Raw genomic sequence first — 22,967 nt, 5'->3', positions numbered from 1 at the left:
CTTATCATATTTTATCTACGAAAAATGGCCTAAAATACCATTGAAGTATTGAAAATGGTACAAAATTACCCTTCATTTACCTATTGGCTCCAAAATGCTCTTCTCATACCTATACACTTTTTTGTTCAAAATTGACCACTTATTTAATTGTTTTAAAATTAAACTCTTTAAATATTTTTTAAGATCCTTGACGTTCAATTATTGGTTATAATTTAATTTATAAATCAACACACTACCCATTCATTGCTAACTAAACCCCACCCAACTAATAATCCAATTATAATATCAAAATCTTCATAAACACTACTAAAACACGATGAAAATATAGATTTCTGAAAAATAACATCCGAAATTATTCGAGTCCGAATTTAAGCCCCAATTAAATTTAGGTTGAGCCACTTATTTAGGATGAGACTTTCAATACGATTCTCTTTCAAGATTGAATTAGAAATTTATGATTAAAAATAAAGAAGTAATACATCCCGAAATAATTCATGCACTTTTTTAAAATATAATTTTATAAATATTTATGATTTGTTTTAAAACATTTAATATATTATTTTGAGAAAAAAGTTACCGATGAAGTAACATCACATAATTGAGACGTAAGAATAATTAAGATGAACATAGTCAGACTTTTTATCGGTAAATTTTTATTTAGACACTTAAATATATGATAATTTAGTACTATAGATATTTTCACCTCAAAATTCTAAAAACACTCAATTGGTTGTAGCTTTTCATTGGTTGTAGCTTTTCTGTTGTTTTATAAATTATACTAATAAGTTAAATTATAACAAATAGTTGAACATCATGTATTTAAAAAAAATATTTAAATAATTTAAATATAAAATCATTACATAAATTGTCAATTTTAAACCAAAATGTAAATGACATGGGTATTTTAAATCCAATAAATGGGCGAGAAGATATTTTGGAACCAATAAATGGATTTCCAATACTTTAAGGGTTATTTTAAGCCCTTTTTCATTTTATCTATTATACCCTTGATAGAATAGTTAATTAATCTTGAAAATATATCTATCATAACTATAATGCATAAGTAACTTATTATATTGGGTTCGTTGTATGCATTTTTACGAGTAGTACATATATCAGCAGTATAAAGAAACGAAGACAATCATACATTTAAATGAACAATACAATATAACAGATAGTTATAATCTGTAATGTTTTAAAAGTGCAACCAGCCAATTTATAAGTTCCAAAAATGATTATATGTATAAATACAAATATCTATTTCGCTAAATATTTATAATCACGCATAGCGTAGTTTTATGTTCAATGACACATCAAATATAAACTCCAACTGGACAACGCATGAATACATTTGATTTCAGGGGCCTTTCTAAGTTCACTTATCCAAGCATAAGAGTGTTTTTTAGTACAAAGTATAGTTAATGGAAGTTGTTGCACTAACCAAAAATATAATGAAGGTAAAATTAAGGCATTTTGTACAACAGAGAAGAAATTTTTCCGTTGTTATCATTCAACAATACAATGTAAGTTGTTGCACTAACCATTAAGAAAAGGAACCAGATCTAGATTCACAATCATCATTGCTCACCCATAAAAACTAGGCAGGCCATACAAACGTCTTCATCTTTCAGATGTGCAGAGAGGTGTATCTGGCTGTGTTGCCCATTCTGTCCATGAACCATCATAGACTGGAATGTCAGTCTTCCCCAGTCGATGGAGGCCCTAAAAAGATAAATGAACTTTGAATTCATCCCTCTTTTGAGACGATGGAATAGCCATATGAATACTGGGCATAGATTAATGTACAACAGTACAAGCGAAAGCTGTATGAGAGAGAGAGAGGATTCAACTGACCAAGACAAGTACGCAAGCAGTTACACCTGTGCCACAAGAGGCAACTATAGGCTTGTCCAAAGAGATACCTGCGAAAGAACCATGTACTGTTAGATTAGTTACCTAAAGAGCAAGGACATTTTCAAATAACATACATTCCATGGTTATACAAGAATTATTCAAGCAATAAATATTGTCAGCAAAGTGGAGATTTAATTATTAACAAAATGTTTTCTGTAGTGATTTGGGGATTAAAGAGCACCCAAATCACTACAGAAAACATTTTGTTAATAATTAAGCCTCCACTTTGCTGACTATATTTATTGCCTAGTGTTGTCCTTTTAAAGGGGGTCTCTAATTGCCTATAGGCAATGACATGGATGTTTTGCAATGACGATCTTGCACTTAAGTTCCCAACCTGAGCTCCATGGTAGCTTCAGGCCTAAACGTGCCACATACAACATACCTTTTTAACACATGGCTCACTGTTTTTATGAAGTCTAACATTCAGCAAAGCTAGGGGTAGCAGGAAAGCAAAACCACAGAAATGCAGCATGCCCAAACTCTAGCTCAGAAAATGAGACTAGTTCTAACCTTCTTGACCAAATTTTTTCTCGAGCTCTTCACGGGATAAGAGTGTCTGTGAGCCATCCAACATCTGATAAGAATCACCACAAACATATAGATTTGAATATTTGATTTTTTTTAAAAAAAAAAAATAGATTTGAATCTATCACAGCTACAGAACTTGATCTAGGAATTACTCAGTAGGGATTAAGCTTTGAAACAAGGAAATACAGGCAAAACATGTAAAGCTCATTTATTGTTTCACACTCTCATACTGATGATGATGACTACCCAAGGTTATTTCAGAGCTTCAACCAGATAGTCTCTACATAAATCATCAAAGAGTAGATAGAAGCTAATAAACTGAACAGGTACTACACACACTAGGTTTTCCAGGGCTTAGGCGCAAAGTCAAGCATAAGGGGACAAAGAGATGAGAATGCCTCAGTTTTCAAGAATCTTTGCAGGCAGACGAAGGCATCAGTGTAGGATCCAAGAGCCAATATGCCCAAAATGATTCTTGGAAGACCAGAGAAGAGTTGATTTTTTTTCTTTTTTGAGAATATAACAAGATCAGTATATAAATCATCAAAGATTGTTCTGGAAACCAAATATATGAGTGTTACATCTAAGGACCCAAAAATAACTACCATCCTTGCTTCTCTTACAAGGAATCTTTTTTTTTTTTAAACTGATAACTTTAGTCTATATATCCACAGGTATACTATAACAACAGTGTAGTTCCCCTTCAAAAGTTTTACAAATAACAGAATAAAATGAGAAAATGGTCTAAAACCCCCCTAATCTACTATACCCGATATTCCAACTACACACTTATTCATTACGGGAGTTCTATTACCCCCCAGAACATTTTAAAAGTAAAATATATACCCCTTAAAAACACAACCAGATTTATATGAAATAATGAATCTCATGCGCTCAGCCACGTAATCTAACCATTTTTTAAAAAAAAACAAAAAAACTTTATGCTGCAATATTTTTTCATCTATATTTTCATCTTTCTCTTTCACTTTCCTTTTTCCATTCCTCTTCTTCTTTGATTCACTTTCCTTTTCCATTCATCTTTTTCTTTAATCTCGACAACAAATTTTTCAGATTTGGAGATACTTTATATGACTGCCACCATCTTCTTCGAGCCTCATTGGAGTTATGAGCACAAGAAAATTTTTGATGATTTGTATTGAAGCTAGAATTTAACAATGTTCAGCAACTCATTTCGATTATTGGGTCTTTTTCATAAATGGGTTTGTTACCTAATGATTTTGTTGATGAGTTCTTCTCCATCGATGGATCTGTAACTTGATGAATTTTTCTCCATTAATAACTTTAAAGTTCGATCCTCTTGACTTTCGATTTCGATTTTCAGTTCTTGTCAATTTTTCACACTAACTGTGAGAAATTTGTGATTTGAAAAAAAAGAGTTAACTTAATGATTAGAGTCGGTGAGGGCGCCGACTTGGTGGTGGAGCAGAACCGCCGCCGATGTAGCTTTGGTAAAGAGAAGAAGAAAGACCATAAAAAATAATTTTTTTAAAAAAAGAAACAAAAGATTTTTGAAGAATAAAAAAATTATAATATAAATTTAAGAAATATTTTTAAAATCTAAAGTTTTAATTAGTATTTTTACCTCTCACTCTCTTTGAGAGAGTGTCCTACACTTACCTTGCCACATTATCATCCAGGGAGCAAATAATTCTACTTTAAAATAGTGTAATGGGACTTTCGTAATGAATAAGTGTGTAGTTGAGATTTCAGATATAAATTAGGGGGGTTCTAAACCATTTTCTCGAATAAAATAGTCTTAGTCTAAACTGCTACCTATGAACAATCTAGCACATCAAAGATATTTTCTGTCCTAGTTAATATCTTGTTTACACCAAAAATAGAAAAGAGCTAAGCATCCATCTTGATCTTCTGTAAGCTATTATGCCAATTTTCAAAACTCCTGCTGTTTTTCTCTTTCCAGAGCTGCATTTGGAGTTACCAAGGACTGATTTATTTGCTTCAATCTCCACAAAGATTGGTCCCATTTTATTATAAACCGACCATAGTAAAATGGTTTGGTTTAAAGAGCTGGGACTCGGTAAATAAAACTGAGCCTAATTGAAATATTTGTTACCCCATCACTTTAACTGGCATAGGCTGTTGGATCAATCTTAAACCAGATTCGTTTAATAGTGTATACAAAGTAACTTGAATGATGTTCGTTTAGTTTCCATCTCCGGCCATGCATATCAGAATGTCTTGATACCTCCCATAAAACAAAGCACAATAACTCCATGGTTTTTCTACTAAAAGTAGCTCCGCACATCAACCTTCTGTTTTATTCCACCCATTCAAACCAAACCTTCCCCACACATGTTGAATCTATACCAATTTTTGTAGTAATAACTGATGAATGTGATTAACGAATAACTGTAAAGATGCCAGAAACTTTACAAACGGCTGGAAAAGAACAAGTCTTTTCTGACCTCAATAACTGTGCCTGAGAGCATTTTCACATTCATTTTTGTGACTTGCATCTCTGAGAGGCATAGTATTGAAATTTCATAATTTGGGCCTTAACATTCTGTTACAAGGTTTTAAGCAAAATGCATCAAACTTAGTACAAGCTCATGGTTTTGATCATTGTCAACTGTTAGAAACTTATATTGTCATGCACTCGGTAGTCCAGATGATATCAATGACTGGAAGTAAATTATCCATGGTCAAGGAGCATCAAGCACAGTGGAAATATGAGACAAATAGTTTAACCTATTCAAACAGAAATACTTCACCATATCTTCATTTGAAAGCAGGAAATGTTTTTATACAGGAGATGAAACAGGAAAACTGCCATAGAATATTGAAAAATCGTTTTTTTTCTTCAATGCACAGATCCTCACCTGTGGAAAAGGAATACACTTGCTCCCGGGTACATGTCCACTGTTAATTCCTTTTCGAGGCTCTGGTGCAACACCATCAAACCTAAAACAGTTGCAAAACAAAAATCCAGATAACTTAACTCTATGAAAAAAATTAAGCTTGCATTTGAACTCTAGAAAATTTACACATTAACCAATTACAGTTGCTTCAGTTTGCTGCAGTTGATAAATTTATTCCCTCTATTACCTCTTCTTAGTCAAAGTTTTTTCCTAATTTTACGACCGGGTATTTACAGCGAGAATTTGAAAGTGAATCATTCAGTGATGGGGTGTTCATAGAACAGAAGGCCTCGCCCAAGGAGTGGAAGATTTGGATGGCGTCTCGCTCATAGAGGAAGATTACGCCCATCTTTAAATATCCAAATTAAAAAACTATTTCTCCTCAACATCATATCTTAAGTATGTAGAGTATAGGTACCACATTTACATAGCTTTTTAAACTCAAAACCTGCAGAGAGCAGTGTTTGTATTGTAATTTATTGGGAAAAGAAGATATGCACAACTACTCGTTCTTGGACAGAAGCCACTCGTAACGGGAATGACTATACAAAACAATTGCAGTTCTTGAAATAATAATGACTAAGAGCGTAACTTCACCAAAACAACTTGAAAATGTAAATATGCCCTACCCTGTAAACACTATTCTAGAACAGATGATTTTTTCCTAGACCATCATCATACAAGTACCTATGAACAGAATATATCAATCCTTATTTATTCGTAAACAAGGAACTGACACCACAAAGGGAAGAAATCCTACAAAGAAGTTAATGTGAGAATTGCTCCTTGACATCACACAAAGAACGAAACTAGTAATATTCTTAAAATATAAAGAGAAGTGGTTTTTCTTTCTAAATCTTATGCACATACATGTCAATGCATATCAAGCAATCAAATGGCTCTTAACTGGGTCCGCAAGCTGTGACATCTGGAAGAGTATAGTAAAAAATTCTGATTATACTTGGCATCATAGGCATCTTAGTTTCTTACATGAAAAAGTTGAGGTTTTGCATTTTGTAGAGTTAATGGGCTCATTTGGATAAGGACATACCTGTGGTGTTCATTGACCTAGAAAAGACTTATGATGAAGTCCCAAGAGAGGTTCTATGGAGGTGTTTGGAGGTTAGAAGTGTATCGGTGGCATACAGTAGAGTGATTCAGAACATGTACAATAGCCAAGCCGGTAAGAACACTGGAAGAAGACTTAGAACACTTCTAAGTCATAATGGGGTTGCACCAGAGATCCGCTCTAAGCCTGTTTCTATTTGTGTTGTTGGTGTTGGATGAGTTGACACGTCATATCCAAGGAAAGGTGCCATTGTGAATGTTATTGGCAAATGACATAGTACTGATTGACCAGACACGCAATGGAGTTAACAGTAGGCTGGAAGTTTGGACACGAATCTTAGAGTCTAAAGGGTCCAGGTTGAGTGGGACCCCAAAGGAGTGCTTATACTGCAAGTTCAGTGATGAGACACAAGAGGTTGGCGTAGAAGTGAGGCTTGATAAGCAGGTCATCCCCAAGAGAAGAAGTTCCAAATATCAAAGGTTTGTATTCGGGTGAAATCATCCTTGTCTTATAGAAATTCTTGCCTTTAGATCCTTGCTTGCTTGTGCTTTGATCCTGCCCTAGTAATTCTTGTGTACAATTCTCTCAGCCGTTAGTGCTACCATTCTTGTCTTATTAGTTGTACTCGTCTTTAAATTCTTGCTCAATTGTGCTTCAGCTCCTGCCTTATTGACTTTGGTCCTTGGATTCTTACTCTGTCTTTACTCTTGAGTATTGATTCCTGCTCATTTTGATGTAAGCCCTTGATTAGTTATTTTCTCAGTCGGGGACAGAGGCTAGGGTCAGGGATGGTAAGTGGGTTATGGGATCTTCTAGGCTGAGATTGGGGTCTTGGAACATAGGGACTTTAATGGGGAAGTCCATAAACTAATGAAGATTCTCAAAAAGAGGAAGATGTGTAGCTAGTGCCTAGGAGACCATATGGGTAGGTACTAAGGCGTTAGATGTGGACAAGTACAAATTTTGGTACTTAGTAGTCTTGAGTAATACAAATGGAGTAGGATTCTTAATAGATAGAGAAATAAGGGAGCAAGTGGTAGAGGTTTGGAGAATCAACGACAAGATGATAACGATTAAATTAGTCATTGGAGGGTCCACTTTGAACATCGTTAGTCCATGCACACCACAAGCGGGCTTGGGCAAAACGGACAAGAACTGATTTTGACAAGGTAATGGAAGATATATCGTTCACTGAGAAGTTATCCGTATGAGGAGATTTTAATGGACAAATCGGGTCAACTCCACGGGGCTATGACAAGTGCATAGAGGTTTCGGTTCCGGGAACAGGAAAAAGAAAAGGCTCACTTCTAGATTATGCAGGAGCCTTTAGGTTGGGGTAGCCAGTTTGAGTTTCTCAAATAAGGAGGAGAACTTGGTAAGTTCCACAGTACATTGGGCAAGACAAATAGACTATTTTTCCCCCTAAGAAAGTTGATAAAGGTCTTTGTAAAGACTACAAAGTCATCCCGGGTGAGACGCTTATGAACCAACATAAGCTCCTAGTTTTGGTAATACATTTAGAGATCTGGAAGAAAATGAAGAATAGCTCTTGGGACTCTTCGCCTAGGATTGGACATCTGGTGTGTGGACAATCTAATTTATAGGCTTATCATCAGTAAACATTAATTGAGATGGATTCTGATTTGATACCATGTTAAATTAAGTTTTGGGCTTAACTCAAACCCCAAAAGCTAGCTCAAAGGAAGGATTGCTCAAGCCTATAAAGAGACCACATGTCCTTTTTTAATCTGATGTGGGACTCTTCAACAATTGTTGTATTATTCAATTGTAGCCACTGTTTAGAATGATTTGTCATAGTTTCTCACTTCTGTCATTTACTATTTCATACTACTTTGAACCATTTTTTCTTGAGCTGAGGATCTATTGGAAATAGATTCTCTACCTCCAAGGTAGGGGTAAAGTTTTCGTACACTCTACCTGACCCTACTTTATGGGATTACAATGGGTGTGTTGTTATTGTTGTTTAATCCAAAAGAATGAGACATCAACGATGATCTCACACTTCGTATTGGTGTTGAATGACAAAATAGAGGCTCGCTTCTAGAGTCTTGTGTGATAAAAATACACCACCAAAACTTAAAGGCAAGTTCTATCGAGCGGTAGTTAGGCCTACTGTTTTATGGGGCAGATTGTTGGTCAGTTAAGAACTCACGTGTCCAGAAGATGTGAGGTGCGAAAATGAAGATGTTGTGCTTGATGTGTGGGCATATTTAGAGAGATAAGATTAGGAATGAGAACATCTAAAACAAGATGGGAGTGGCCCGTGTGGATAAGATAAGAGAAACGAGGCTAAAATGATGAAGACATGTGAAGAGGAAATGCACAAATACTCTATTTAGGAGGTGTGAAAGGTTGGCAATGTTGGGTTCAAGAAGAAGTAGACCAAAAAAGTATTAGAGAGAGGTTATTGGACATAACATGATGCATCTTTAGCTCACCGAGGAATGACTTTAAATAGAAATTATGGAAATCATGGATTAGGGTAGATATTAGTAGGTAATTAAGTATTGTCTCGCATTCCTGCAGGAAAGGCTTGGTGGTAGTGTAGAGAAGTGTACTTGTTCTCCTCTCATTCTAGTAGTATTAGTATCTGTTCTCGTAGTTCCTAGCCCTGTGACTTCTACTGCTGCCTGTTATTTCTAGTACCTTGTTTGTCACATTATTTTGCTATTGCTACTTTTCCTTTTTTTGAATGTTAAGTAATGCTTTCCCTATTTGATATGTCTACTTTACTATTGTTTTCCCTTTTTAAACTGCTTTGAAATGTTTTACATGAGTCGAGGGTCTATCGGAAACAACATATCTACCTTCTCAAGGCAGGGATAAAGTCTGTGTGCACTCTACCCTCTCCAGATCACACGTTATGTTGTATAAAGAAAAAATATATAAGCACCCCAATTAGCCTTTCACACATTATGTAATGAGTGGTCCCTAATAACTCATGACTTCATGACTGTGGTAAACTTGAGAGTTGTCAGGAAAGATATAATTGCAACATTTTCAGATTCCATCCTTTCTCGATGGTAACCACTAATAATGTTTATCTAAGTTTTCCTGCTCACTAAGGCACATCAATTGCAGCCATTACAAAATGTTAAAGTTGGCTATGCCAACATTTCACTTTAGGAGAAGAAGTTTCTGTCTACATGTCCTAAAGATAATGTAGCATAAGAAAGAAATACATATTCATATAACGGCAATCTAACTATCTAAATCCCAAGATGTGCCAAAATTTATTACTCCGACCTTTCTAACCATACAACAAGACAGCAGCCTCTCTTTGACTAGCATATTGAACTAATTGTTTGTAAGGAAAGCATCCAACAAGGCCCTATAGATGACAAGACATGCCAAAAGATATTACTCTCTAATCAAACGACATATTTAACAAGGCACAAAGACAATTTGACTTGCTATAGAGCTAACTGTTGCAAAGGAAAGCATAACCTCATTATTTGAGTTTGAAGTTGAACTCTTAAGAGTATAGAATGGTCAAATTGAACATCACTATTATTCATAACATGTGCCAAACATTTTCTGACTTAATGTGTCGCATAAATTAGGAGGGAGAAGTAAAATCTAAAAAGTAAATTCACAAGGGTTATAACTGCTTCAAAAGATAATTGACAAATAAAATCTACTCTCCTCATCATGTGAGTGTTGTTGAACAAATAGCTTAGCATATTAGTCAATCACATTTTAAAATATGGGTTTGCAGACATGATGAAGTACCTAGCTTTGGATCGAGCATCTATATGCTGATATGTCTGGTCTTGAATGTTCCTTTTAACCTGAAAATATACAGAAATCATATCTCCATTTCTATAGCCAAGCTAGAAGTATTCTGATAAGAATACATACATTTATGGAGAATATATTGAAAGATCCAATCTTTCTGACCTATGTCAAGTGACAAGATTGTGTTCACATTTTTTTCCAGTATTGGACTATCATACAATCATCAAACTATTAACCTTCACAAAGAGCAGCTATTACCAGAATCCACGAACAGATCAAAATATTCTGTAGAAAACATCCTCCAATTGTCATAGTTCTAGTCCTCCTAGATTTTCTTCACAAACTTCATAGAGTTGTACCAGTCAATCAGGGAAACGGAGGTAGATTTTTGCAGAACAAAGTTGCACTAAGGGTAACAAATATCAACCAACAAACTTACAATCTAATACCCACTAAATTGCAGTCCACTTGTAGTGTCGTTCATGTTTTACCTTTTGTTTTGCTTTTTGAACAGTAGATATTGTTCCTAGCATAGTCTTTGTGCTGGAGACTTCATAATACTACTCTTACCTTTCTCTTAAAAAAAATCTAATTTTAAATAGTTGGATTTTGAATACCGCCTGAATGTCAATAATCCAAAAAAAGTCCTTGCCATTACCATCAGCTTCATGATACATGGCTAGATGCAACCACCACCAAGTGTTGTACGGCAGAAAGCAATCAAGGAAACCAACCTGATCAAGACTCCAGACAAGATGAGGCTGAAACTTGGTCTGGAAGGTAGAAGGTCCAACCTGCACATTAAAGGTTCTAAGAGAAACATTTGAACAATATAACATTAAATGCACAACGTCAGAACATACGAAGAGAGGGAGAAAGAAAATGTACCTAGAAGTTCTACACAGCAAGAAAAACTAATGTTTCAACTTTATATTCATAAATTCCAAGTGGACAAAGTGTGATTGAAAAGGTATTTTCATCATATACATCCCCAATAAAAAAAGAATTAAGGAATTGGGAACTTGTCAAACATCAAATCATTCACTGCATCCTATGGAAGACAACTACAGTTCCTTGAAACTTTTGTAAAGTATAGTTATCTTTAATACTTGTATTTTTGGAACAGAGGGGATACAATTAAGGAGCAAGCAAATATGATGGACTTGATTGACTCTTCAAGCATATACTAGGAGTTCTTAAGTCCATCTCTGTAATTTTTGCATCACCTGGGTACTGTTTTCACTTTTCAGTAAATTTACTTATAAAAAGGATAGATTTTCATTTAAGTAACATAATGAGAGAATTATTTCTTAAATCGGTTAAGGGGAAAAAGAATCTAAGATAGTCTGACTTGAGGTAAAAACAAAAGTTGTTCATCCTTACATAATGAACGGTTATAACATGAACAAGATGAGTCTGTGGAGCCCTCCGGATATTCAAGAAGCACCAACAGAGTCATTACTTAAGCATTATTTGGAACGATGCAGCAAAAGTCCCGAGAAGACAATAAAACTTAGAGAACCTCACCCTATTGCTTCAAAAGGTGCTATTCTTGTGGAATCTTGTTTTATTTAAAGATGTACAAGGCTACAAGCTTAGTGAGATAAAGGAAATTGAGAAATGTTCATCTTACCATCTGTCCTTGGTATACTTTCTCAATTGCCTCAGTGGCAACACTAGCTTTCAGAATGGCATCACCAGGTGACTCGACATCATAACCTGAAGCACGCCATCTTGGCAAGCCACCATCCAAAACCCAAACTTTGTCATGTCCAAAAGCTCGAAACATCCTGATTACCCATATTCCATTGATTAGACACTTTTGCATAATATGAACTTAACCGCCTTTTATCATCAATTGAATAACTCACCACCAAACACGGGCAGCACTGAAAATGCCCTTGCCATCGTATATAACAACCCCATCTTTGTTCTTGATACCAAGAGCAGACACAGCAGCTGCAAATGCTTCTTCAGACGGCAACATATGTGGCAACTGATAAATCAATAAAGCTTTTATATCATAAAAGATGATGAAATCTATCTCAAAAGCATGCAGGATGGCTAGCTGAAGCATCTATTACAGTACAGGGAGAAACATATATGGGACAAAAATGAAACAGAAATAATTTGCAAAGAAGAGAAACTGAAACCAGAGAAGGTTTAGTAATTTGCAAAGATTATGTCGAGCAAAATCACTCTTTCTAGAGGAGAAATAATTTAGCAGGGAAGATATCTCACATTTGTAGTCCGATCAGTTATTCCGTCTATATCAAAGAATAGTGCTCCAGGAATGCAAGCGACCTGCTCTAGTTGAAGTTAGAAAATTCTACCAGAAAAACAGAATGAAAGTGACTGTTGAACAAAATTACCATAAATGCGACTGAGAAAAAGAAAATTGCTTATCTGTGAACATATTTTCTAGAAAGCAATCAGTGATTCAAGATAAAGCAGTGTCATTCAGAAAAGAATTTCTCAGGAGTCAGCACCTGATACTCCTGGAGTGGATTTCTCTGCTCATCTGGCATGTACCAAGATGCATCTAACACCTTTAGAAGAATAGGAAAAAGAAACAAAATCTCAGTACTATTTGACAGATGCCTCACATAATACAACCAGCACCACACACCCCACCCGAAAAATTGGAAGAGAAAGAAAACATGTGCAAATGTGTTGCTAAATAGAAATGAACAGAAAAGGAAAAGAATTGTCCTTTTTATAGGCATGAGTTGAGTGAACAAAAAATGCAACTTCAGATTTAATATTTAGAGCAGCAAATGTAGTTTAGACAGTTGTAATAACGGCCATACTATCACCATCTTATTCTTTATCAAGTATTTTGACTGCTAAGACTGAAAAGATCAGAAACCTTTAAGTCGGGGTCTCTGATGTTTGCATGGAGCCAGTCAACTGAAACAACAGGTTCGTTGGTTGATATTGCTAGTGTTGAGAATGATGGTTGTGCCCCAACCATTGAGGAAGCCATACAACGAGTAAAATAACCCTTAACTTTGTAGATTAGTAAGTTGGAGCTGCTAGCGAGCGAAATGGTTTCCTCTGCAAGGATTAAGCAAATGATGAACATTCTTGCCAACTTCCCAAGGAAAATGAAATTCAAGAATATACAAGCCCAGAAATTGATGCTGCTAATAAAGAGTTTTCACATAGAAATCACAATTTTGCCATGCATTAAAATTCCAATAACTCTTAATCTTAATCTTTCCAGTAAGAGGAATAAACCCACATCTTAAATTTTAAGCTTTATCCACTAATGAAACTGTAACTTGCAAAAGATGAAAAATTAACAAATACATGTACCCCTCCATTCGTATTTGTTTGTGTAGTTTCAATTTTCCTTTTTGGAACTTCCCACATAACCACAAGATCCCACAACATTCAAAAATCTCTTTGTTTTCTTAAACTCAGTGTCAAAGTCAAAATCAAACAATCAAATTGTTAGTTAAATCTTTGATAAGCCATGAAAGTATACAAGTAACAAATTTTTTATAGTAAGAAGAGAGATAGCAAGAACAAATGAACTGTGCATTGAGAAACAAAAATATCCAACAAAATCAAAATCTGCAACTTCAGTAAAATCTGGTTTCAAATAATTGAAGAAAAATGCAAATCAAAATCAAAATGAATAGAAATCAGAGAAAGGAAATCAAGGAGGAGATATAGGGAACTTACGGTGATAGCAGAGAGAAGAAATTGAGGAGTGAAAAAAAAGAATTAATATTTTACAATTCCCTTTTTATTCTTACAATTAATTCTTTAAAAAAAATGAATTCGTAAAGATTTAAGCAAGTTTCTTAAAGGGTATATTAGTAAAATAAATTTTACTATTTATGATTTTTCTAAACATACTTTCTCAGTCTCATTTTATATGTTAAAAAAATAAAAAAATTGAAAAGGATCACTTTATTTGATAGTTTTAAAAAATAAAAAAGTTGATTGCTTTGCTGTTTTTATTATTATAATTAACGAGTATATGATTAAAAAGAATCTCAACCATAAATTATTAAATAGTACACATGACATGAATCTATAAGACCATTAAACGAATCTATTTTCCCTCTCTCCCATATCTTGTTCGCCACTTTCCAAGATCTCGCTCTCCACTCTTCCAGATTTCGTTCGCCACTGTTACTCGTCTCTCACTTTATTCAAACAAAAATGTATACATTGCGTTTTGTTTGTATAAAGTCAAAGAAAATTATATATACAAATATAAATGCGTATATTATACGAATACAGTCTTTCACTATCTAGTTTTTTTTTGTCTTTCTCTTTTTCTTACTTTATACAAACACAAATTATACAAATTGATTCTTTTGTATGTGTATATTAAAACAGATTATACAATTGCTTTTTTTGTGTATATATATATAGCGAAATATACATATTAATAGTTATGACAAACATAAAATTTGGTATTAGAGCTGTCAATATGGGTTAACTCATCCCATCCAAGCTAACCCATAAAGACTTTGACATTTACGGGTCAGGCTGGTCTAGACCATTTTTGGTGTGGGTCAGAAAACGATCGGCCCAACCCACAAGTCAGCTCATTTTTTAAAAAATACTATTTTTATATAATTATTAAATTAAATTAAAAATAAATCATAAATATCAACAAAACAATATTACATAATATATATGTTATTACTTAATCAAATTTACAAATAAATTATTTTTATAATATTTATTAATTTTTTTTCAAGTAAGAGTATAAATATCTAAATAGAAATATTAACCTAATTGTTTTGAGTTTGAACTCTTTTTAATTTTAAATTTTAATATCATGTTATATTTACGGGGTGGCCCTACCGATATTTCTCAATCCTCACAAATCAATAGACTTATTCAGGGCGGGCTAAAAAGCCCTTTTTTAAAAGGGGAAATTGTATAAAATAGCAAACTAATAACCTAAATTAAATGGAATAGCTAGGGTTTGATTTAATTGTGCTCCATAGCAAACATTATCTAAAAATTTGCCAGCGTCTCTCTCCCAGAAATCTCGCTCGCCTCTCTCGCTTTATACACAGAAGTGTATAATTCTGTTTCTGTTTTGTATAAAGCGAGAGAAAATTGTATATACACATGCAAAAATATATATCTTCGTGTTATACACTTAATTATACAATTTACAAACATTTTACTTCAAAAATTGCAGAGAAAAAGGCCAACGAATTATACAATTGCGAATTATACAATTTTCTCTAGCTTTATACAACAGAAGTGTATATATTGTGTTTTTGTTTTTGTATAAAGCGAGAAAAACATATATCTTCTTGCTATACACTTATAATTATGCAATATATATATATTTTAATTCGATTCAACTATATGCAAAGCAAATTATACAATTGCAGCGAAATAGGCCAGCGAATTATACAATTTAGGCCAGCGAATTATACACTTGTATATGTATAGCGAATTATACAGTTTTTATGTTTGCTATGGAGCGCAATTATGCAAAGTTTGCTATATTATACAAATATGAATTTTTTATTTGCTATACGTGAAAGTTGTCCTTTTTAAAATGAATTTCAAAAATCTTAGTCCGACCCTATTAATTCTCGAGTTAGGCCAAATCGGCCCAACAGGTCTTAGCCCATATTGATGAGGCTATTGGTATGAAAAACAATTATGCAAACTATAGCTACAACATATAAATATAATTCTTTTATGTTTGCTATATGTGAAAATTGCTCATAACAAATTTATAAATTCATAAAATCAAACAACAATTCTATAAAAGAAAAAGTAGAAGATATAATTAAATAAAATAGGATATATCTAAGTATATTGATCTAATTAAAAAATAATGAAAAAAATGAACAAAAATTAAAAATAACACTAATGTAATAAAATCATTCAAAAGCCCAGGAGTTGTCTTTACGAATCTTCTTTTCTTCCTCTATAGTAAAATCATATTTGATATCGAATCTTCTTGTATTTTTTTTAAATTCTATCGGCAATTTCTTGATACATCATATCCAATATCTCCTTGCCATCGGGAAAATTAAAAATTAGCAGCTAAAATAAGATCGTACAAAACCGATTGGTGCACATTCACGAAAGCCTTGTTAACCCTAGGAAATAGATGTGGTTCGAGCTGTCGCTGAGAATTTTAGTGTGAAGGGGATTGAGAAGCTTTTCTTTTTGGTATATTACCCCTCAAATTTCAGAGCTCATATTCCAGGTACTTAATTGTTCATTCCAAGAAAATTTCTTAAATTTCTTGTAATTGGAGTTAATGGGTGTTTGAAAAATTCAATCTTTATTACTCAGACATATGTAACAGATAGGAAGATGGTGATGGGGATAAGAAAGCCTTTGTTGCGTAGCTTTTTGCAAAATTATGTCTTTGGAGGATGGTGTTTGAGAAGTTGTAAACACAGCTTTAAGCTTCCACTTAAACCCTAAATAAGAGGGAAATTGAGACTAGCTGATTTGCTTAACGTGATTTTCAAGATTAACAATACTACAACAACAAAAACATACTAATACACTGGTGAGGGTAGGATGCATGCAAACCTCACCCTACGTAGAGAGACAGTTTATGATAGATCCTTGAAACTAGTGATGAACTGATGATAAATAGAGTGAATGTATGACTTATGTTCTCTGTTTAGTAATCCTTAGATATCCGTGAAACTCTTCTGCCACAAATGTGTGTCTTTGTTAGTAACATAAATAAATAAATACAAAAAAATGGGAGCTGCATCTAGTGACATTTTTATAGTGGTTGAGTAAACTTTTAGCGAAAATTGCTTATCTGTTGGTCCTCTTTATGTTGTTTTCCTACTTATATTATCTGTTTATTTATCCAGTTTGTAACTTGCTTACTTCTTTCTGCTTGTTCTCATTGGTTTGTTTTCTTCTTTCTGGTGTTTAGATCAATAAGAATTACTTTTACTTTATCGGGAATTAGAAATAGGAAGAATGGCTACTTTGGTTTAAAGAAAGAGGAAGAGTCGTTTCAGAATCGAGCCTGATTTATTGATGATGAATTTAAGACCATCGGAATTGGAAAATCAAATAGTTTCGTCATGTTTTTCGTTTTGATTCCGCCCACCCAGTGGTAACATTCAGATAATTTACTTCAAGCTGATACCCAATGTCTAATAGTATGAGCACCTGAGTTGCAGGTTCACCATACTGCGATTTCACTGGTTTTATTGTGTACGCTCCTTATTTGAGGTTCAAGACTAAAAATTGGTTGTAGAGATGTACGTTGAGTGTAGCCTTGTGTATGAACTTCCATTTTTGGCATAATCATATTTGTTTCAGTTCAACTTTAGGTTGTTAAGAAGACTCTAAATAGCCAAGAGAGTGACTTGGTTAGACATTAGAATTCCCAAGCAACACTTATCCTGTTTGAAAGTATTTTTCTTTAACTCAAAGCGTTACTCTCATTTTGCTGCGTGCATGCAGTCAGGTTTAACAAGGCTGACCAACTTTAATGTGGTGTTCTTATGGGTTTACGGATTTGGATTTTTGAGTTGTATTATGAAATTGTTGGAGTTCTGAGTGGTTACAGGTACTTCATTTTATTTCAGCGTTTGATTTGTGCAGATTCCTTTAAGTCATTTGCTTCTCATACATACACAAGCTAGTTACACCTTAATCTATCATACAGTTGTGAGACCGTGTTGCACTAGCATCTTCCAGTTACCATTATCTTTCTCCAGCATGTGAGCTTTCATTAAGGGTTCGTTCAAGGAATAAGCAGTATAATACCGACTTAGAGTGTATCAAGAGAAAAGAAGAGAAGAGTCTGGCAGTTTTAAGACCCATAATGCTGAAACTCTTTGATTCTCATTGTCACCTCCAAGATCCAAGGATCTTTAATATGGTCCCAAAAATTATCAAAACCACGACTGAAACAGGAGTTGTCCATTTTGCGGTCAATGGCGTGTCAGAGAAAGATTGGCGTTTGGTAAAGGAAATGAGTGAACGCTACCCTTCTATTGTTCCAAATTTTGGGCTCCATCCCTGGTTTATAACTGAGAGAACTCCTGATTGGCTGAAAACCTTGAGAGGATTTTTGGAGTCTACTCCTGCTGCTGCAGTTGGAGAGATTGGTTTAGATAAAGGTTCATTTGGAAGGAAGATTGATTTCGCTGATCAGGTGGATGTCTGTCGACAGCAGCTTCAACTTGCCAAAGAGTTGGAAAGACCAGCATCCATACACTGTGTTCGTGCTTTCGGGGATCTTCTTGAATTATTAAAATCTGCGGGGCCTGTTCCTGCTGGTTTCATCCTGCACTCTTACCTCGGCTCTGCTGAAATGGTTCCTGAATTTGCTAAGCTTGGTGCTTACTTCTCCTTTTCTGGGTTCCTTATGTCCATGAAGGAAAGCAAGGCGAAGAAAATGTTGAAGTCAATTCCTAAGGACAGGATCTTGTTGGAGACAGATGCACCAGATGCTTTGCCAAAATTAAGCAATCCAGATTCTCTGTATTTAATCGAGAAGGAAGCTTCATCAGCTGATGGAACATCAAGTGGAGGAATCAATGATGGAAATCCATCCGAGGAGGACAAAGGCAATGAACGACAGGCAGAAGAAATCTATAACCATCCTGCAAACATTCACCATGTACTCTCCTATGTTGCATCATTACTTGAGCTGACAAAAGAAGAACTTGCTGAGATAAGCTTCGCAAATGCTTCTCGGCTATTTTCTTATGAAGGTTCAAAGGTACTGCAAGAGGTAAAACTTGTCTATGACATGCAGTTGACAATTGTGCTACATGCTCAGTATTCCTTTTTTAGGTACCGGTCTTATGTCACACTAAATTGTCCTCTGCAGGTCTTAAAATGATGTGCCATGACATGACTATTGGTTTCCTAAGAAGAAATGCTGCTTTAGTTTTGATATCTGCTAGTTATACTTCAATTAGTTCCTGTGTATCATGACTCAACTACTATAATTCATTCTCAAATGCTTCATTGATTCATAAGTATATTTTTTCTAACCATATGTCCTCTATCTTCTGCAACAGTTGTGAGGAGGCAGGAATTGAAAATTGTCAATAAGCATCACAGCCAAAAACATTGTTAATCTTTTGACATTTGGGCTAACTTTATGTTAAAACATTGTATCAGTACACCAAACTTCTTGGCTTAAACTGCCCACAATCATTGCATTTGAAGCTGTTTCATTTTGAATAAACAGTAGTACTAACTTGGGAATTCTCTAACACCATCACTTCACAATTTCTACCAACATTATTTTGTTCTCTCTATAGGTGAACATCATCTTCTTCTTTTTTACCTTCAACCTTGTTCAAAACATTCAATTCTTTCTTCAACTTGGATGTTGGCCTGAAATTTGTTATGAATGTGGTCGCTAAGAATTCATACAATCATCTCTAACTTGTTTAGACTAGAAACAAACAATTCAATTTCAAGTTACTTTCATAGAGTAGTAAAAGTAAAGTTGTCAGTTTCTAGCACATCTATATTGTAGAATAATGAAGTAAATAATTCACAGTTCAAAATTTTATTTTTGTTATAAAAGAACTTACTAAAATTAATGTACTTAAAGAAGGAAAATTTAAGAAATAATATATTTCATAAAAATGTATATATTGTATCAACATGCATAATGGCTATTTATAGCCTTGACTTTTATTTACACATGTATCACTTTGGCCATTATTGGCCAAGTGATGTGCACCTTTGGCCTATTATTGGCCAAGTGATGAGTTGCACAAGTGATGCAACTCATTCACTTGTCTGGAGATCATGTGCAAACTCATCACATGCCATGTGGGCCCCAAATTGATCATGTGCAAACTGATCATGATATGCTGGAGAAAACGTTTTCCATTTTTCCTGTCTCGAGTATGCTTCTGCAGCAGTAATACTGTGAAATGGGATTTAAAAAATATTTCGAATTAATTTCACATTTCCTTGTTGCTGAACAACATAATGACTTACTGATGAAAAACCATGAAAGTCGACCTACTGGTTCTATGTCATTTCCTGAAGTAAATACGACAAATTTTCACCAATCTAGGCGTGAAAAGGGTCGTAACCCCAGTCGTGGTCGTGGTCGTGGTCGAGGAAGAAATTTCAATCATGGTGATCGTCTTGCACTAAATAATAACCTTCAACACCAGCAGTGTAAAAAGAAGAATGAAAAACATGATGTAGTGCAGAAGAAAAATTCAGACAACAAATGTTATCGATGTGGAGGAAAAGGACATTGGTCACGTACCTGTCGTACACCAAGGCACATGGTTGAGCTATATCAAGCTTCTCTGAAGGAGGTGAAAAATAACGCAGAAGCCAACTTTATCTCGGAAGATACTGTTGAACCCATGCATCTAGATGTAGCGGATTTCTTTGAGAATCCCGAAGGAAAGATAGATCACCTGATAGGTAATGGATCTGTGATAATGTAAATATATTTCATTTTCGTCGTTTGTATGAACTAGCATGAATATGTTTTCCTAGACTTGTAAATAACTAAAAGGTTGTGTAATGTTTTTGTTTAGTAATAATATTATAATGTTTATTTCGTTTATATCTTTTATCTTGAAGAGTATATGGATACCTCAATGATCAATCATGAAGATATTTGTGTAATTGATGGTGGAACAACGCACGCCATATTCAAAGATGAGAAATACTTCTCCTACTTGCTTAGAAGAAAGCAAATGTTACTACAATTTATGGTAATTCAAACTTAATAGAAGGCTCCGGAAGAGCTACTACATTTCTTCCTAAGGGAACAAAATTCGTCATAGAAGATGCTTTGTTCTCTTCTAAATCCCCAAGAAAGCTGTTAAGTTTTAAAGATTTTCGCCGAAATGGATATCATGTTGAGACAATAAATGAAATGAATGTTGAATACCTTGGTATTACCAAGATTGTCTCAGACCAGAAATATGTGTTTGAGAAATTATCAACTTCGTCTTCTGGCCTATATTATGCAAAAATAAGTACGATTGAAGCACATTCTATCGTAAACCAGAAGTTTATTGACTTAAAGACTTTTGTGCTTTGGCATGACCGAATAGGTCATCCTGGATCAATAATGATGAGACAAATAATTGAAAACTCAAATGGACATCCATTAAAGAACCTGGAGATTCTTACAAATGATGAGTTTTCATGTGCTGCTTGTTGCAAAGGTAAATTGATTACTAGGTCATCACCAATGAAGGTTAACATTGAATCCGCTCAATTTTTAGAACGAATACATGGGGATATTTGTGGACCTATTCACCTATATAACGCATCTTCAAGATGGTCTCATGTGTGCCTCTTATCATCTCGCAACCTGGTGTTTGCAAAATTATTGACATAAATAATACGATTAAGAGCGCAATTTCCAGATTATCCCATTAAGACAATTCGCCTCGATAATGCTGGCGAATTTACATCCCAAGCTTTTGATGCTTATTGCATATCGGTAGGGATAAAAGTTGAACATCCTGTAGCTCATGTTCATACTCAAAATGGCCTTGCTGAGTCATTTATTAAATGCTTACAATTGATAGCAAGACTCTACTTATGAAAAGTGAGTTGCCTACTACTGTTTGGGGTCATGCTATCTTACATGCAGCATCACTTGTTCGTCTCAGACCGACTCATTATAATAAATACTCCCCATCACAATTGGTGTTTGGTCATGAACCAAATATTGCTCATCTTCGAATTTTTGAATGTGTTGTATATGTGCCTGTAGCACCACCTCAGCGCACCAAGATGGGCCCTCAAAGAAGGTTAGGCATATATGTTGGGTTCGATTCACCCTCCATAATTCGCTACCTTGAGCCATTGATGGGAGATTTATTCACTGCAAGATTTGCAGATTGTCGATTTGATGAAACAAATTTTCTGCAATTAGGGGGAGAGAAAAAGAAACTTAAAAGTGAAATTGCATGGAAAGTTTCATCATTATCTCATTTTGATCCACGCTCACTTGTGTGTGAGCAAGAGGTCCAGAAGATCATCCATTTGCAAAACATAGCAAATCAAATGCCAGACGCATTTACTGATTCAAAAAGGATAACAAAATCGCATATTCCTGCAGTTAATGTGCCTATCCGAATCGACGTCCCAAAAGGACCATCTACAAGTATCGTAGCTTCTAAATCACAAATACGCCTGAAGCGTGGTAGACCATTGGGTTCAAAAGATAAAAATCCTAGAAAAAGAAGTACAAAAAATGACACTACAAAAGAATCTCACGAAGAAATTCAAGATCTGATTAATCCTGATATTCCTGAAGAGATCAGTGAAACCGAGACTCAAGTAAATGACGAACTCTCAATAAGTTCTACAGGTGATGAGATAAGTTTAGATCGATAATCATAGTGGATAATGTTTTCGCATATGATGTTGCACTTAACATTATGAAAGAAAATGAGAATCTTGAACCTCTATCTGTCAAAGAATGTCGACAAAGATGTGACTGGCCAAAATGGCAAGAAGCAATTCAATCAGAATTAAATTCACTTGCTAAGCGTGAGGTTTTTGGACCAGTAGTCCAAACGCCTAGTGATGTTAAATCAATTGGCTATAAATGGGTCTTTGTACGAAAAAGGAATGAGAGAAATGAGAATGTAAGATACAAGGCACGCCTTGTTGCACAAGGATTCTCTCAACGACCCGGTGTCGACTATGAAGAAACATATTCACCTGTTATGGATGCAATAACTTTTCGATATCTCATCGGCTTAGTTGTATATGAAAATCTTGAGATTCATCTAATGGATGTGGTTACAACTTACCTTTACGGTTCACTTGATAATGAAATTTATATGAAA

The 22,967-nt window shown here is 34.6% G+C and overlaps 2 protein-coding genes across 20 annotated transcripts; one reads left to right on the top strand and one right to left on the bottom strand.

Annotated features, from left to right (window-relative positions):
• Nucleotides 1–1,355: 1,355 nt before the first annotated feature.
• Nucleotides 1,356–13,941, bottom strand: MST2 (thiosulfate sulfurtransferase). Of its 2 annotated transcripts, none has more exons than NM_001320009.1 (12): nt 13,864–13,941; nt 13,043–13,230; nt 12,663–12,722; nt 12,415–12,477; nt 12,045–12,169; nt 11,807–11,963; nt 10,908–10,967; nt 10,168–10,226; nt 5,307–5,388; nt 2,428–2,491; nt 1,855–1,922; nt 1,356–1,722 (listed from the first exon to the last, which is right to left on the bottom strand). In NM_001320009.1, exons 2-12 carry the CDS (start codon nt 13,157–13,159, stop codon nt 1,621–1,623), a joined length of 957 nt encoding a protein of 318 aa, NP_001306938.1. In that variant the 5' UTR covers nt 13,160–13,230; nt 13,864–13,941; the 3' UTR covers nt 1,356–1,620. The 2 variants fall into 2 exon arrangements, with proteins under 2 accessions (NP_001306938.1, NP_001306937.1); NM_001320008.1 differs by lacking the exon at nt 13,864–13,941 and adding an exon at nt 13,492–13,817.
• A 2,073-nt stretch (nt 13,942–16,014) lies between these two features.
• LOC101257626 (uncharacterized) lies at nt 16,015–19,385 on the top strand. Of its 18 annotated transcripts, none has more exons than XM_004232767.5 (4): nt 16,038–16,381; nt 17,617–17,722; nt 17,822–18,895; nt 18,995–19,160. In XM_004232767.5, exons 3-4 carry the CDS (start codon nt 17,981–17,983, stop codon nt 19,004–19,006), a joined length of 927 nt encoding a protein of 308 aa, XP_004232815.1. In that variant the 5' UTR covers nt 16,038–16,381; nt 17,617–17,722; nt 17,822–17,980; the 3' UTR covers nt 19,007–19,160. The 18 variants fall into 18 exon arrangements, with proteins under 18 accessions (XP_069149775.1, XP_004232815.1, XP_069149778.1 ...); XM_069293677.1 differs by lacking the exon at nt 18,995–19,160 and adding an exon at nt 19,188–19,385 and having other exon boundaries at nt 16,041–16,381; nt 17,621–17,722; XM_069293680.1 differs by having other exon boundaries at nt 16,041–16,381; nt 17,621–17,722; nt 17,822–18,883.
• The last annotated feature ends 3,582 nt before the right edge of the window (nt 19,386–22,967 follow it).

Source organism: Solanum lycopersicum, chromosome 2, assembly GCF_036512215.1.
Source record: "Solanum lycopersicum chromosome 2, SLM_r2.1".
Taxonomy (NCBI): Eukaryota; Viridiplantae; Streptophyta; class Magnoliopsida; order Solanales; family Solanaceae; genus Solanum; species Solanum lycopersicum.
The sequence above is the reverse complement of the archived record's forward strand: the minus strand, read 5'-3'. Positions and strand labels throughout refer to the sequence as shown.